General features: G+C 36.8%; 1 protein-coding gene across 3 annotated transcripts in view; it reads left to right on the top strand.

The window, feature by feature from the left end:
* The window catches only part of slc36a1 (solute carrier family 36 member 1), a 31,419-nt gene that overhangs the window by 8,727 nt on the left and 5,976 nt on the right, over positions 1 to 16,716 (top strand). For 2 of the 3 annotated variants that reach the window (XR_013787935.1, XM_079480139.1), the window contains exon 12: positions 206 to 375. Coding sequence is in view for 2 of the 3 variants with exons in the window: in XM_079480139.1 (XP_079336265.1) it covers positions 206 to 375 (170 nt within the window). In the remaining variant the exon portion in view is untranslated. Of the gene's footprint in view, positions 1 to 205; positions 376 to 1,507; positions 1,731 to 16,716 lie in introns of those variants that run through there. The other variant, XM_079480140.1, reaches the window with a different exon arrangement.

Genomic DNA, 16,716 nt, shown 5'->3' with positions numbered 1-16,716 from the left:
AGGTGTCAGTCGAAGCTATAAGAGACACTTCAGTTATGATGTGTTATTATGAGACAAATCCTCTCTCAGGAGCATTCGTGATCGGTTTAACATGTTCGATTTCTTATACTTTAATGAGATAAAGTTGAATGAGGACGTTTTCGTGTGTGATTTAAATGAATGAATAGAACGTGCTTCTCAATTTCATCTCTGGATCTTTCATCAGGTTATATCAGTCCGTGAAGCTGCTTTACTCTTTTGGAATCTACATCACCTACGCTCTACAGTTTTACGTCTCAGCAGAAATCCTGATCCCACCGGCTCAGGCGCGGTGCAGCCCCAGGTGGGCTCTGATGGTGGACCTCAGCATCCGCGTGGCACTAGTAGGCCTTACGTGTAAGTCTTGCCAAAACAAAAGTAAAAACACCTTGACACGCACCACACCCTTTTCCTAAACTAAACATCTACTTGGCAGCAGTCTTTCAGCAAAATCCATTAGCACTAGAGCGCCACGGGTGCTTTCACGTCAAAAGTCAGAAGCGTTTTCAATGGTTCAAGATGGTTCATTTGCCTTGGCACGCATTTGCAGGAGTGTCTTTTTAAAACAGCTCAAGGTTGCTCTCAATCACAATTCTTGCAGCATTTGTCATTGTTACATGAAATGTGTTTTTATCTTTTGTAACCCTGTTTTCTGAAATAGGATAGACCTTGTGCACAACAAAACATTTTCAGCTCATGATTCAGTTTGGATGGGCCGTTGAAATGAAACGCGCTCCATATTTCGGTTGACCGGAGTGGGTGGCCGCAGCAGAAGGTGGTCAAGGCGTAGAATTAAGATAAACGTTTGCTCCCTTTCTGCACAACACCCACATCCCAAACAGCTAAATATTTTTGGAAACATCTGAGGCTTATATTGGTTTTCCTTCAGAGCTGAGATTGTTAAGAACTGTTTAACACTCTGTGATCTCACATGATTGCTGCAGTCCCGCGCTGATAGCGTTTCCTTCACTAGGGGGCAGTCATGAGTCAACTCACTCTGCTGTAACTGCTTATTTTTTTACCTAGTCAGAATTAGTTTTTGAGTTTGATCAAATCTGTTTAGCTGAAAAACAATGCTTTTTAGAAACATTTAGGGTTTGACTTTTTAAGTTGACTTTAATGACTGTTAACGTCTAAGTTGCAACCTTTACTTTTGTATTTTGACAATTGAAAAGGAACATCGACTGAAATAAACTAGAGGGCACTTTTAAACTTTGTATTGACTGGATGTATAAAACAAACCATTTTATGCAAAATGGAACTGGGCGTAGACTGACTATTTAAGAGGGAAAGGCTTAATATCATGTTTAATATTTAGAGTAATATGTTTATATATATATATATATATATATATATATATATATATATATATATATATGCGTTATGCAAGTAGCCAAAATATGCTTTAAAGGGATAGTTCACCCAAAAAGGAAAATTCTGTCATTTACTCACCATCATATCATTTTGTATGACTTTCTTTTTTCTGCAGAACACAAAATCTTCCCCCTGATTTTGGATATTTACTTTGAACTGGTTTAAGGCGGTTTATCTCATCGCCTGCATGTTTTTCAACCCTGACCCAGAACACGCCATACATGTTATATGTGTAAAAAAAAGCTCTTGAAAATGTGTGACTTCTCACCTGTGCCTGTTGTAGAGTTGTGTGAACAAAAAAATAGTCATATTCCGTTATATAAAAAGAAAGTAACCACATATCGATTTTTGTCTCTGTACAAATATTTGTAGTATGATATAGTCAAGGAAATTGTATTCTATAGCAGACAAAGATATATTTTTCACTAAAATCAGGACTGTGGTGGTTTTTATAGGATGAAGAAGTATCTGTCATTCAGCTGTTTGAATATCGAGCCCACAGAGTCTGAGTCTGAATATTGTGTCAAACTTCACATTTCATCAGGCTTTGAGCTGGGCAGTTACAGATCGGTATGACCAGAAGTATCAAATGCTTGTCCCGACCGCAGTCTGTTGTCATTTCCTCAGAATGAAGCTTTCGACAGAGATCAGGGACCCGTTCAATAAGGAGGTTCAAGCACTTGAGTTAAATTGTGAACTCTGAGTTGATTTACTCAGATAATCGCTAATCTGAGTTTTCTGTTTCAGAACAGCTGATTTCAATGAGTTCAATCCACTCTAAGTTACGCGTGATCACCGCGGCTTTAAAAAGCCATCATCAATTGAGCGAAGATAACACGATTCACCATGGCAACGGCATGTGACAAAAAGCGCTCCGTTTATTTCTCGTCAGTCGAATTGGAGGCACTGTTACAAGCGTACAGCGAATATGAGCACATTTATAGAAAGAAGAGCAACACAAGAGCAGCAACAAAAGAAAGAGAGTCGGTATGGGAAAAAATCGCTTTACGTGTCAATGCTTAAGTTTAATTGTCAATTACTTTTATATTCATTTTCTTGATACGGTCAAAATGTGAATATACTGTATATCTCTCTCTCTCTCTCTCTCTCTATATATATATATATATATATTTAAAGTGTATATATAATAATCCACATTAATGCTGATTGACGTAATCTGTTTTATTTTGGGAAGGAGCGATGATGGGAATACGGGTGCCATCAATGCACTTAATACAACAACATGTACACCATTCACCTGCAATCCTGTGAAACTCCTCTTTGATGGCTCTCACAGGTTTGTGGCCAGGAAACTTAACAAAAATGTATAAAAAGTGCTTGAAAGCGATGCACACTTTTCTAACTGCTCTGCATACAGTTGCCTTGCTTACGTGTTCTGCATCCCCGGTGTTATAAAGAAAGCTTCCATTAGCAAACGTAAGGACATAGAAAGAATCTGCTCAGATGAAAGAGCGCGCCCCCCCGACGAGTGAGGTTTGTGATGTAAGGATGAAGCAGATTGTGGAGATATTTAATGGACTGTAAAGAAAAACGGTATCGCTCGAATAAAAAATTCTCTGGATATGATAAAACATCCAAACGGGGCCTCGCCATTCTCTCCCGACGTAAATTTAACTCTCTCCGAATGAATGCAGCTTCCTCGTCTACGGGTTCCTGAATAAACGGAAATTCCATTTGAATATCTGGGTTACGAATTTGTGTGCGATTAAGGAAAACGATTGAAAAAACAAACGGCGAAGGCAATTTCAACACCGCTCGCGCTTCTAAAAGGGGCGGAGATTGTAACAAACCTCGGGTTAGTGCAATAAAACCTGCTCCCGACCAGGTTAGGTTCACAGAGTAGGTTACTATGGTTACTCACTCTTAAGTATAAGATACCTTGATTTCTGAAACGGGCTTGACTTACCCCGCGGTCGCGGGTTTGATACACCTCGCGTTCTGAAACTGAAAACCCAGAGTATCCCATTTTCTGGGGTTAACTTACACTGAGTTTGCACTTACCCTGCTTTCTGAAACGGGTCCCTGGACTCTCCACTAACCGTTTAGTTCACTTCCAAGTCATTCATCACACCCGCTATTTGAAAGTCACTGATGTCAGATCAGCTTAAAGTAGAGGGCTGTCACAGTTGTCATGAAATGTTTTGCTGTTTGTTTTTTATAAATGCTAAACTTTCAGTATTGTCTTCATCAGTAGTTTTGTTTGTTTTACGATGAAAATACAAAAACTGTATTGTGATTCAAATCAATTTACAACAGAGTTTGTTTTAAGTCTGTTTTTAAAGCAATAAGCCCCAAGAAGCAGTGGGTTACAGTGCATTTTATAACAGCTCAGAGCTAAAAGCCCCCAATAAGTTATACATTTGCACTGTAACCCACTGCTTCGTGGGGCTTATTGCTTTTATAAAACAGTTATTCCATAAGCATAGCAAGGTTTCATAAAATAAAGTAAAATGATATTTAGGCTATGTTATACGGTCAGCCTTTATAAATCTGGGTATTTTATAACTGCTTAGCCAATCAGAATCAAGGACCAGAACTGACCGTTTTATAAAGTATATTTTACTCTAGACAATTTTCAGATTCGAAAATATATTAAAATAATACTTTTAGGAGTACACTAGTGTAAACGGATTACAATAAAACTCACATTAAATTAGCCACTTACATTTTATCTATGCCTGTCAAAAAATTAAATGATGAATCGCAATTATTCATTTGACAGCCCTAATTTAATTTTATGGATTCTTATTGAAAACGATTTCCTTTTGCAGTAACGCCCATCAACACAGCGAGTGTCGTGCATTTCCTACTTTCGTTCTCATTTGCAGCGTCTCTAAGAGTTTTTGGCCCATTGGGATGGTCTATTGCAGCAGAACACGGAGTAAAGCAACGTGCATTAATTTTCTCTGTGTAGCTTTACCATCACAAGTTCATGCTTTTGTTGACTCATTTGAATGGAAAATTCAGACACTAAAGAATCGGTATGGGGTCACTGAGGGCAGAACAGACGACATTGAGAATGCCTTTGTCTCAGAGATGAAGAGAGAATGATTGTAAGATCTCCAGAGAGAAGCTATAGAGGACCTCATCTGAGAGCTGAGATTCTCCTCGCACCTCTTATGATCACGAGAGTATGCAGAATCCACGAGAGGTGGTCCTTTGCGGTTAAGGGGTTTAGCTGCACACTGACATATAGCTGATGTTTTAGGATTTGTTTATGGAAGAACTTTTAGAAAAAGTACGCAATGCATACAAAATATTTAAGAAATTATTTTAGCAAAGTATGGAGAATCTGTTTGTCCTGGCTTGTTTTAGAATAGCACCAATTAGTAAGATTGCACATTGGTTTTAAACAAACAGTTTAAAGATTCTCTGTATTCGTATCATGCGTATCATATGCAGACGAATCCCAAAACGCTACAAAATTCATCTGTCAAACACTGATAAAGCTAATTGAATATTGCTTGCTGAGTTTGTATTAATGTATGAAGTGTTGTAGTAGTTGTCTGTCATAAATTACTCTGTTTAAAATAAGTTTCGATAATCTTAAGAAAAAACGTACCGTTTCGGACTGTCTATCAACTCTTTTCTTCTGATTTAATGTTTTGTTTATTTCTTTTGCTTAATTCTGGCTTTTCAGCTTTTTAGGTATTATTGTGCAGAAAATAGAAGTGGATTAATGAGTCATTTTGCAAGCTCTCATGCATTGGTTTTATTTCAAACAGGGCTTTAAAGAAACGCAGAGTTGGCTTAGCAATACCTACATTTGCTTTGCTAATGGTGTTTTTCTCTTTTCTCCTGATTCTGCATTATTTTGGCTCGCTCATCTTTGCAATACGTTTAATTGACATGTAAATCCGAGTGTGTGTTTTCCATTTTAATGAGAGAAAGTGATGGATGCAAAAAGACAGCAATCAATGTTTGTTAAAGATGGATGCAATAAGACAGTTATTGAGAGGAAGTTGTCTGCTCTGCTTTCAACTGAATATTGTAAATGATTGCTTAAGTGTTGATCCTGAAGGCAACCAAAAGATTCTATTATGTCAATTCATCAGTTTTGACCATTAGTATGTCAACTGGGACTGATGTGCTCTTTTCTAAGGCTAATGTAAACGTGGTCATGGTTGTCCCATGAACCTCCTAGGATTTATTAAAACGTGTACAGCTCTGAAAAATATTAAGAGACCAACCTGGTAATAGATGGTTTCAGCGACAACAACGTAAACATGTTATGTGGCCCAAACGTTACTTCCCTCTTCAATCAAATATGAAATTATTTGTTATATTATGGATGTATTATAAGTATTAATATATTATAAGTTAATATTATCTTTAATCAGCATTTCTACATGTATTGCGGCCATTTCTATTGAATTCTTCAGATGTGACAAACTCACCAACAGCAATGTGAAAGACTGAGCGACTGCCAAGACTCATTCATGTTGTGATTAAGGCCTGATTATTTCTTGTCAAAACATTAGTATTGTATTGTTTAAAGTGAGCATGACATTTTTTATTTTCTACATATAAACATTTTTGTTAAACCCCAATTATTTTGGAATCTTGAACAAATGTTGTGGGTAGTTCACAGACTTAAACAAAAATAATCATTATTATTACTGAAATAGGAAAAATATAAACGACTTTTGGATTGGTCTCCTAACTTTTTCCACAGCTGTATTTGTGGACATAAGTGCAAATGACGTTTTTGGTTTATTTTCACCCCAGCTGGCTTATAATAATCATCAGTTGCAATGGCTTTTAACTGATTTGGATTCAGGGGCCTGGTTTACATTAGCATACAAATATTATGCAATATAGACTATCATGCAAAATTAAAAATGCTTTTAAAATGCATGCATTTTAAGGTTTATAGGCATGCCAAGTATTTATCCTATGTTGGCATCTGCTAATTTAACCCTTTTTCGGCCTAATTTAGCTTTATAATTCGGTTAGTACTACTTGCTTTTAGCAGTGTTTTTCCTCTGCTGTCTGTGGGCCTAGCAGAACCTGCGTTTTATTTAGTCTCGAAACCCAATGAATGCGAACCACTGATCTATTCGATGATCAGACTCATTTTCGCAGTTTTTTAGCATTCACATGTCTCTTCTCACTTGATTTTTTGGTTGAAAGCTTGAAGTTCAGGTATCCTCCGAGCTGAAGCTTGGTTCTCAGCAGTGACCGCACAGTTATATCTCCTAGATGAAAGAGCAAATAGATCTCCATATCCCCCCCATGCTCCTCCATCACGGCAGTTGAATACAGAACTCGGATGCAGGAGGTGGGAAAAAGAAAGAGTTCAGCGTTTCTTCCGTCACATCACTGTTTACGAGTCAATCCAGTTTAAAGCTTGGAGATTAAGAGGAAGCCACTGCATGTCATTTGATCCATCTGGAGGCAATGCCTTAGTTGATCCGACTGCTTTTATAAAACATGCAGCAGTTAAGTGCTTTTTCTTTTTTGAAAATCGGAAACATCACTCTACAAAAACATACCGGTGTAACTTAAACATTACCACCATGTTTCACGAGGTCACTGAAATATGCTTCCACTTTAAACGTGACAGTTCAGAAGTTGTATGTAAAACGCATAAAGAAATGTACAAAAATACAAAAAAAAACATGTAAGATTTGAAACATATTCTTGATCTTCTTTGACTGGCCAAATGAGATGATGGTTTTGTTAGAAGCTTAAAGCCTTACTGACCTGGTTGTATAAAGTGTTTTCATGTCTTGTGCGCCTTTCAGATTAATTAGATTTTATGAAAGCTGTTGTGTTGTCTTGTTCACTTGTTATCAGCCTTATTCATGGTTTGCTGTATTGAGGCCAGAGAAAATAGCCCAGTGTTGTTTAGACCTGATGACATGCGACCCAAACTATGATGAAAGATACACTTCATCTCTGTTTTAAACCTCGTGAGCTGCCTTGCTTTTTACATTAACGGAAGTGACTGATTTGGAGTGCTCTAGATAAGCAGCAGTTATGCACTAAAACGATGAATCTTATAAACGAAAATTCTGACTTGAACTAAAATTGCATGTCACCTTTTGTTCTGAGTATTTATTTATTATAAATAATAATATGAATTATTAATAAGATAATGATTGAAATCAATAGCTTTCCTGTAGCTCAGTGCAAAGCAACGCAAGGTTGTGGGTTCGATCTCAGGGGATTGCACATACCCATGTATAGGGTAATGCAATGTAAGTCACCTTGGATAAAAGCGTCTGCCAAATGCGTAAATGTAATTGAAATATCACAAAATGCACATTTAAATGGTTTTAAATATGATTGAAATATTTCAAGAAAATTGTGGATTCAAATAGCAGAAAGACTGATGAGACAGAGAGGGAGTTTATTTTTCTTTGCCCAGAATGTTGAACCATTTAAATTAATGGTCAAAAATGTTAAGCATTTTGGTATGGCATATTCCATTATTTAGCAGGATATCAAAATTTTCTACGAAATCATCTAGCCATATTTCCTGCGTTTTTGTGCCTAGAGATGTCACAATATATACTGTACCGTTATTGGCAATAACATGTTATTAAAAGCAATGATTATTGATATCATGATAATCCCACACATATCGTAATATTATAAACTGTTCAACATCCATTTAAAAATTTGTCACAATGATTTCAAACTCTTTCTCTGCCTTTATACATTTGTGTTATGAGTGTGATTCATTGCCCAAATAAAAGACAAAACACAAAATTAAAGATGAACTCTAATTTAAAAAAATATATTGTGAGAGATATCACGATACTACCCCTATTATGAACTCTTTTGGCCATGATGATAATTTTGGGTAACTTTGATATCGTGACAGCCCTACTTGTGACTTGACAAAAATACATTTCCAGCTATTTTGAAAACATTGGATTTCCGGAAACTCTGGATGCATAAATACTTTTTATGCATAAACCATAATATTTGATAGTACACAATTAGCATAAACCCCGCCCGTTGCCACAATATACAATTTATATAAAATACACAAAAATATTTTATCATAATATTCATACCAGTTACTATTTATTAAAAACAGGCTTACATAAAAGAACAGGCTTCTTTTACTGTATTTTGGATCAAATCAAGGGCTTGGTGAATAGAAATGACTTATGATGTCATGATCATGACAGGGCCACGTGTTTTGTGTGGAGAGAAACATATTATTGTCAGTCATGAGGGTTTCAGTACCCACACCAGTCCCTTGTTAATCATGCCATGTTAGTTTCCCCTATTTAATGCCCTCATGTCTATTGTCTTGTGCTCGTTCGTTGTACATGTTTCCTGCCTTACGGCGCGTAGTTACCTTGTTTTTGTTCCTGACACCCTGTATGTATATTTTGAAGTACCTTGTTCGTTGTTTCTGTTTTGGTTATTTTTGCCCCCCTTGTGGGAAGTGTTTTCAGTTTTTATATTTAGTTTGGTTAGTGTTTTCCCCCATCGTGGGTGTTTGTTTTGCAGTTATATTATTATTAAAGTCTTGTTAACCCCTTCATCGTTGCTGCCTGCATTAGGGTTCTTCCGCCACCCCCGATCCTGACATATGAACCGAATGTACGTCCAAAAGAATAATGCTAGTAGTATTTACTATTTCCCCTAAAAACAACTTGATGTTTGACACTTTGTGATAATAGTATTTGTTCCAAAAGACTTGTGTAAATGCAAGAAACTAGTTTATTAGATATTAAAAAATTTATTGTGACAAGATTTCAGTCTGTGTGTTAGTGTTGTTGGGATTTTTCAACGATTTCAGTGCAGTTTACATAGTTATGTCCAGTAGGTGGTGGCAAGGGACTTTTATAAGTCTGTTGTCAGGCAGTAGACTATTCAACCATTCCAGGCCAAAAGGCTGCTTTATTCAGGAACTAACTATTGATATTAACATGTCAATCATAGCTATTTCAAGAGTGAAGCCCGCATTTATATGCCGATGTAATCCACGAAACTTTGCAGCGTGTATGTGGCCGTTGGTTTTAGCAGCATGAAAAACAAGTTTTATACAATTCTGAATGGATTTTATATATAGCACAGAAACCACACAACGAACACTCCCTTTATAATTACTAAACAGATGTCACTCATCTTCATAGAGATCTCTCGCACGCCAGAACCAAGCCCAATAATAATGTACTCAAGGGATACAAAAGCCCTGACATGGAGTGGATAAACATAGTGGAAAGATATAGAGAGAGGGAAAATTACCCATCAAAATGAGAAGCTTCCTCTTACAGACTGCGAGTGGAGGTTTATTCCCTATTTTTTAGTTGAAGTAAGCTTCACCAGAGCGACGCCAAACAAACAGGCATGTCAACGATGTCCTGCGCTTAGCTGTCTTTAGACGTGGCGGGGGTGTTTAAAATTTTAAAAGACATGACAACTAGCCCATAAACAAACTAAATATCAATTATTGTAAATAATTAATTCACGAAATTTATTGCATGAATTTAATCACATTTCTCAAATTAAAACATCTAATGCTTTATGGGGGGTCCCGGATCCCCCCAGTCCCCCTTCAATTCGAGCACTGGCTATATGCTTACCAATAAATTAATCAATTAAACGGAAATGCATTAGTTGCTTTGATTTTAGAATATCCTCAACAGTTAGCCTACTTGTTAATAGTATCCTATTTGAAAGAATACCAGTAATATGAAAATGCAGTAATCATTAATATTGACTTCTCCATTGTGGTGTATGATGGTTGATCATGTAGTGTTTGTCCCGCATCTTCTCCACTGTGATTGGACGGCTGTGTAAGAAAGGACCATGACGAGCTCTGCGTTTTATTCAAAGTGAAAAAAAAATTATTGATAAAAGACAGGGCAAAATAACTTGTGAAATATCATTATGATAAGCACGGTTTTAAGCACATTTTTTATAGAGCAGTTGTTGAAAAACATTTTGAAAATACTAGCATTTTCAAAAATTGTAAAATTTATGTTTGAATGACTTAATGAACGATATACAAAAAAAATGGTTCTGCTCGTGTTTCATGAATGAGACCCATTATTATAATGTGAATATGACCACAAAAACAACTTAATGTCCAATAGTTTGGCAGCCCCTTAAAAATGATCAAGATTTAAAATCAAGATTATCTCAAGTATTTTATTGCAGTGCATTCTGGGATTTCTGTCTCCACAAAAGATGCATTCACTTTTGCTTTAAACTGTCAAAAAAAAACCAAGAAAGCTGCTGTAGCTATCTTTAAAACCTTTCTAGGGTCATTTTAATATTTTGGAAGATTGTGTGAGAAATGTTGTCCTCTGAGAATTTATAAATATAAGCTAAGGAGTTTGGTATTGTCATAATAAATATTTTACGCTTGGTATTGTTGTAAAAGACAGTGTCTTTGTCCGAAAGCTAAACCATAAACCCTGTCTCACATAAACCATAAACCCTGAAACTTTAAATCTCCAAGAAATGTAAGGTGTTTTCCCGTGGTTGCCAAGTTTGTCAGCGAAATGGACTGTAAAAAACGAAAATAATAAAATCTTGTGCTATTGGTATGTAAGGTACGACTATAGTTATTAAAATTATCTTATGTAAAAACAGTAGAAGCCTTTGTTATGTCGCTGTTTAGATGTTGGGGTGTGTGTATGTTCATGCATGCACATGCAAGCTTACGTAAATGTATCCTTCTCTTGTAGTCTTTACAAGCCTGTGGCAGGAATTCACAAGTTATATAATATAAAATATGTGCTCGGATGATGCATGTTATTATTACAATTACTGTATACAACTTTTCCTCCTAGCAAGAGATTTGCACACATCATACATATGACATCTGTAATTCTCAGAACAAAAGCATCCTATACCTGTAAAGAGCGATTTATGGTTCTGTGTCAGACAGGCAACGTGTGGATTTTAATTAAACTTGTGAATTGTTGTTTGTGCCAATGTGCAATTACAAATGCCGACCGCTAGTAGACAGTGTCCACGGGCATTTCGCTGGCCGTATAAGGGCAAACACCAAAGACGCGGCTTGTTGCGTACGCTCTTGAATAATCATTTAGCCGTGAATAGACGGTGCCTTTTGTTGCAGCTTGAATTGTTACGTATAGAACAAATCCTTTATTTAGATAATTATTTCGGAAATGCATACAAGTAAAACTCGACGCTATTGCAGAGTTATTTGACCTGAGGGAGGGGTTCAAGAAGACCAATCACAGTGTTTGTGGTCCATGTAGGGTCAAGTTGACATGTTGTTCAGCACTTAAGTATTTTTTGGGAGTATCTGAATTTTATTTGAGTCTTCATATTTCTGAAGACTTATACTTCTGCTCCACTAAATGTCCTAAGCAAAACATATCCTTTTACTCAGATACATTTCCCTTAACCATGTTCGTTACTACAAAATAAAAGCATAGAAGCCAGACTTAAATAGACAAGTCGGCAATCCGGTCACCATGACAATGTTGAACCAATTATGGGTTGAAGCTCAATGGGCAAGTCCAAAACGGTGCTCTCCCCGGTTTATTTCAAAACAAGGTTTTTATGTGCTGCTTCTTTATAAGATATAAGATGAACAGCTAATGTTTCGCTTTAAGTGAATTATCAAATGACTGGGTTGTTACTGTAAGGGAATTGCAAGGAAAGAAAGAAGAGACAGATTTTGTTCCAAGTTGTTCTCTAAGACGATAATATTGGGGGTTGGAGAGAACTGTCCTTCAATAAAGTTATAATTTGTAAAGTAAAGTTTTAAAGATGAACTTGTATTTTGATAGTTTAGCAATTTGGCAACATGTTCCAGATAAAACTACTGAGCTTGAGAGAGAGCTTTTTCAAAGTTGTAAATTTCTATTTTTTATTAAAGTGATAGTTCACCCAAAATAAAAAAAATTATGTCATCATTTGTTTACCCACATGTCATTTCATACCAGTATAAATTAGACAGAGACACAGAGGAAGATATTTGGAAGAATGTTAGCAATTTTCAAATCTGTGACATCATTGATTGCCATGGTAGGAAAAAATGAAAGAATTACAAAACAGCCCCAGAACTGTTTTTGTTCCTAAATTCTTCCTAAAATCTCACTTTGTGTGCAATCGAACAAAAAAATCCACATTTTGATGCTACTGGGGCTGGGGGATGATGTCACAAAACTCACATTCTTGCTCACATTCTTACAAAATTGTTTCTCTGTGTTTAACCGAACAAATAAATGTATATGAAACAACCTGAGGGGGAATAAATCATGACAGAATTTTCATTTTAGAGTGAACTATCCCTTTAACTACGTTTGCTTCAACTTTACTTTAAATACTTGAAAAGACCTTATTTGTCCGAAAGAGCGGGAGTCCGTCTACTTTGTTAACTGGAGCGAAGATTCGGCAGATGGATGCTTGGCAGTGCAGTTCTAAATCCACGCTGTCAGAGCTCGACGAGCACGCCAGCTTGCTTCCCATATTTGGGAATGTTCCGCCGACTATAATTTCCAGCAAAACATCAGAATAGTCAAAAACCGGTAGAAGATTGTGTGGTGTGTACTGCCAACTGATTGTATTTACATATATGCATTTGGCAGGCGCTTTTATCCAAAGCGACTTACATTGCATTGTACTATATGTTTGTTTCTGACTATGTGCAATCCCCTGGGGTCGGACCCATGACCTTGGCATTGCTAGCGCAATGCTCTAACCACTGAGCCACAGTAAAGCAGTTGACAAACAGAACAGGACAAACTAACAAAACAACTGGAGAGCTCCACACCGAGGCAGCCATCCACGACACCATCTTGTTTTTGTTACTGTCTGTCTTTCATTTGTTTCATACTTTGCAACCAATCCCCTGTTCATGTTTGGATGCATGTTTGGATACAAAAGCTTCCCTCCATCTGTAAGCTTCATTTAGAAATCAGAAATCAGTTTTTCCTGAAGAAAGACGTATGAATTTGAATGTGTGTGAGGGGGCGATCCTAGGAGTTAACACTCAAAATCAAACCATTTCGGGTTCTTTAAATGCTACATTCTCACAGTGGAGCTCCTACTTGAAATCAGCTTTGCAGACAAGTGCATCAATGCTGGAAAGAGAAGGGGGTGGCGTGACTAGTTTCCAGCGGCGAAAGCTTGTGCGTGTGCACTCTTAATGGAAAGTGGAATGGACAGTGCGTAAGCCCCCTCTGGTCTTTACTTTTTCTGGAAGTGCACTGCTATCACCAACAGCACGCTGACACACGAGCACCGGGGCATTCTGACTGCGCGGCGCTCATCTGCTTTACCTCTGGAGCTGCAGATACTGACCTCCCGTAGCCCCAGGGAAGCTGCAAACCTGTTTCTTTCTGTTCTGCCCAAGACACAAGAAGACGCTTGAACCGCGTGGCTCCAAAGGTCTCTGAAAATGCCACGCATCAAAAAGTGAAGGTCTGGAAAACCAGTTTTATGCGTCGTGGGATGCCACTCGATGGTCACGTGGCGATTTGACCTTTGACCCTATAAAGAGATCATTGAGGTAAAAATACTGTGCCATATTTCCTTTCACAAGGATTGTATAGTTTATCCTTGTATTATAAATCCACAGCGAAGTTTTTAGAAGTTTTTAGGCAGTGCACAACATATTTGATCTAATTTATTTTGATATCAATAAATTGAATTCATTATTTTTATTATATATTTTACATTGTTATCTATTTAAACTTGAATTCAAATGAATATTTATTAAATATGAATTATTGTAAATTTTTAGGCAGCCCTAATTATTAAATATTACATAATTATTTATAATAATCTGAAAAAAAAAAACACCAAGTAATAATGTTTATCTTATCTACAATCTTTTTTAAATTGTATGTTCGATTCTGTTATGGAAATGCAATAGTTTTGTTGTAAACCAAGTCTGCAATTGTCCAATCAGAATGTAGTATTCCAGAGAACGATGTAATAATAGGAATACTTAACTCCACAAGCTGTGATATATATATTTTTTATTCAAAAAATATTCTCAAATACCACTGAGAATCCATTAGGCCATCTAGATTTGATCTTTGCAGATGTTAATGGCCTCTGGAAGATCACATGAGCCAATGCCCAAGAGAGAAACATTTCAATCTCAGGTAATTTCTGTGCAATTTCCTGGTTTGGGACTGTAGGTAAGAAAACACCAGAGTAAATCAATCAGTTTAAGACCTGCCTTGGTCTCGGATTAGCATTTCTAGCCTGATGTTGTTGCTCTGAGGTTTTCTCTGCAGTGTAAACTGTGAGCCCACACAGACTCTTGAGTCAAGGCTTTGAGCTGTGCAATGAAGCAGCAGTAACTGAGATTACATTTTGTGAGAGAGGTAGTTATATATATACCTTACATCATGAATGGAGCTGTAGCACAGCCAGAGTGACTTTAAATACGATTTTACATCTTTGGAAGAAGATATGAGTGGATCTCTGTGCAGAACTTGCCAGCACGATGCTTGAATGTTGCAGGTGGTTGCTAGGTCATTGCTATGTGGTTGCTAGGGTGCTGATGTTACTAGGTGATTGCCAGGGTGATTTGGGTTGGCTGTTTACTCTATGTATTTTTGAGGTCTGTAGACATGCAAGCCATGTGATCTGTTTCTTCTCAATTCTCTCGTCTTTTTAGTTCTCTCTCATTATTAAGGGTCAAAAAGTTTAAATATTAAAAGCTAAGAAAGGTTGTGAAACTGTCCGATTATTAGCGAAAAGGAGCCTTGATGTTCTCCAGCTAAGTGATTTAAGTCATTTAAGCAATTTACTCCACGGTGCTGTTAGGCATTTTGCTAAATACCCGAAAATGGTCTTGCATTTCAATATAGAGAGTCGTGATAATTCTGTTTTGAAGAAATCAAACTGAGCGACGTTCACGAGCATTAGCATGATAGAGGCTGTTAAGTGTATCAAGCTATCATTGGTAATGATGGTAAATACGTGATTGAATCAATAGACATCTGCTTTCTCAATTATAAGGCACTTTTTCATCCGTTTCTCATGTACGCCGATGAAACGCTACAGCCAGTCCTGCCAATATCGCTGGTATTTTCCAGGAACCATGATTTTGGTGGTCTGACTCACAATTCAATTCATGACATTAATAGTCTGCTTCATTACTTCATTTTACCACAATGTTCTCTTCTTCGCCCCGAGTGAGACAGAAACGTGCTGTTTTTCGCTGCTGTAACTACGACACAAACTGTCCCAGACATCGTAATGAGGCGTAATGTCGTAATGTCCGAGCGTCTTTTGAAAGCTTTGAAATATTCCTTGCGCTTTTCCCTCCCTCTGATGGGTTAATAGTTGCTCATTTTGAAGGCTGCTGGGAAATGAATGGCTTTTCTACTAATGATATGTCCAAGATGAGCTCATTGTTCATTTTTACACGAGAGAAAGATCAGGTTACTGCAGCTTGCATTCGAGAAAGACTTGATACGCAAATGCACAAGCGAATGGAAGGACACAGTTAGATGGTTCAGTAGCAACACTCGTCGCCTGCAACTCTTCTGAGGGTAACTCCTTTGTTCAATTCACTTATTGAAGCCAGCCCTGGCTTTCTTGAGGCCTACTAAACAGGTGAATTGTTGATGAATGTTTGTGGGTTCAAACTGCATTTGTGTTTTATACTTGGCTGTCTGTAAATATATATGGGCTTATGTCATTTCTGCTTGGTGCGTGCATAAACTTCTGGGAGGTGTGTAACCCAGGTTAAAAACCAGTATTAGCATAAAGTAATAGCATAATATACATTTATTTTTGTCCTTTATTTATTTTGTTTAGAAAATGAGTCCTTTAGAGTATTAAAAGTCCTTGAAACCCTAAGAAAAAACAGTGTTTAAAGAATAAATTTTATTTCTTGAAGCACACTTTGTATTTTCTGTATTTTCTTTTTTCCATTGCCAGTATTTTATTTTATCTTTATTTATTTCTCAAGATCTACAAAATTTGCATTCTACGCAAACCAAAAACTAAAAAATCAGTTAAACCTTATACCTTTTTAGTGAATTAGCGAATTTTAGTCTTCTGATTTAACTGGTCCATACGCAGACATTTGTGTGATGATGTCCAACTCGTATTATGAAGAAAAAAGCCTTAAGTTTTCAGAAACATCTATACGAAAAAACTTTGTCTGATGGGGAAATTCTTTTTAACTGATTCAGTGTTTTATTTTTGTCGTCGTAATTTGTTAATTATTTAAGTATAAAAAATATATAGCTATTTATTGTAGGCCCTATGCCTATTTTATGTTTTTTATTTAGCCTATATTATATTTATATTATTATTTTCTGTCCTGTTCTGTTCTGTTGTTTAGGCTATCTGTTCTGGGCCGGGTTTCCCGATAACGATGTA

This window comes from Barbatula barbatula (genome assembly GCF_947034865.1).
Source record: "Barbatula barbatula genome assembly, chromosome: 18".
NCBI lineage: Eukaryota > Metazoa > Chordata > Actinopteri > Cypriniformes > Nemacheilidae > Barbatula > Barbatula barbatula.
This window is presented reverse-complemented; position numbering and strand designations above follow the sequence as displayed.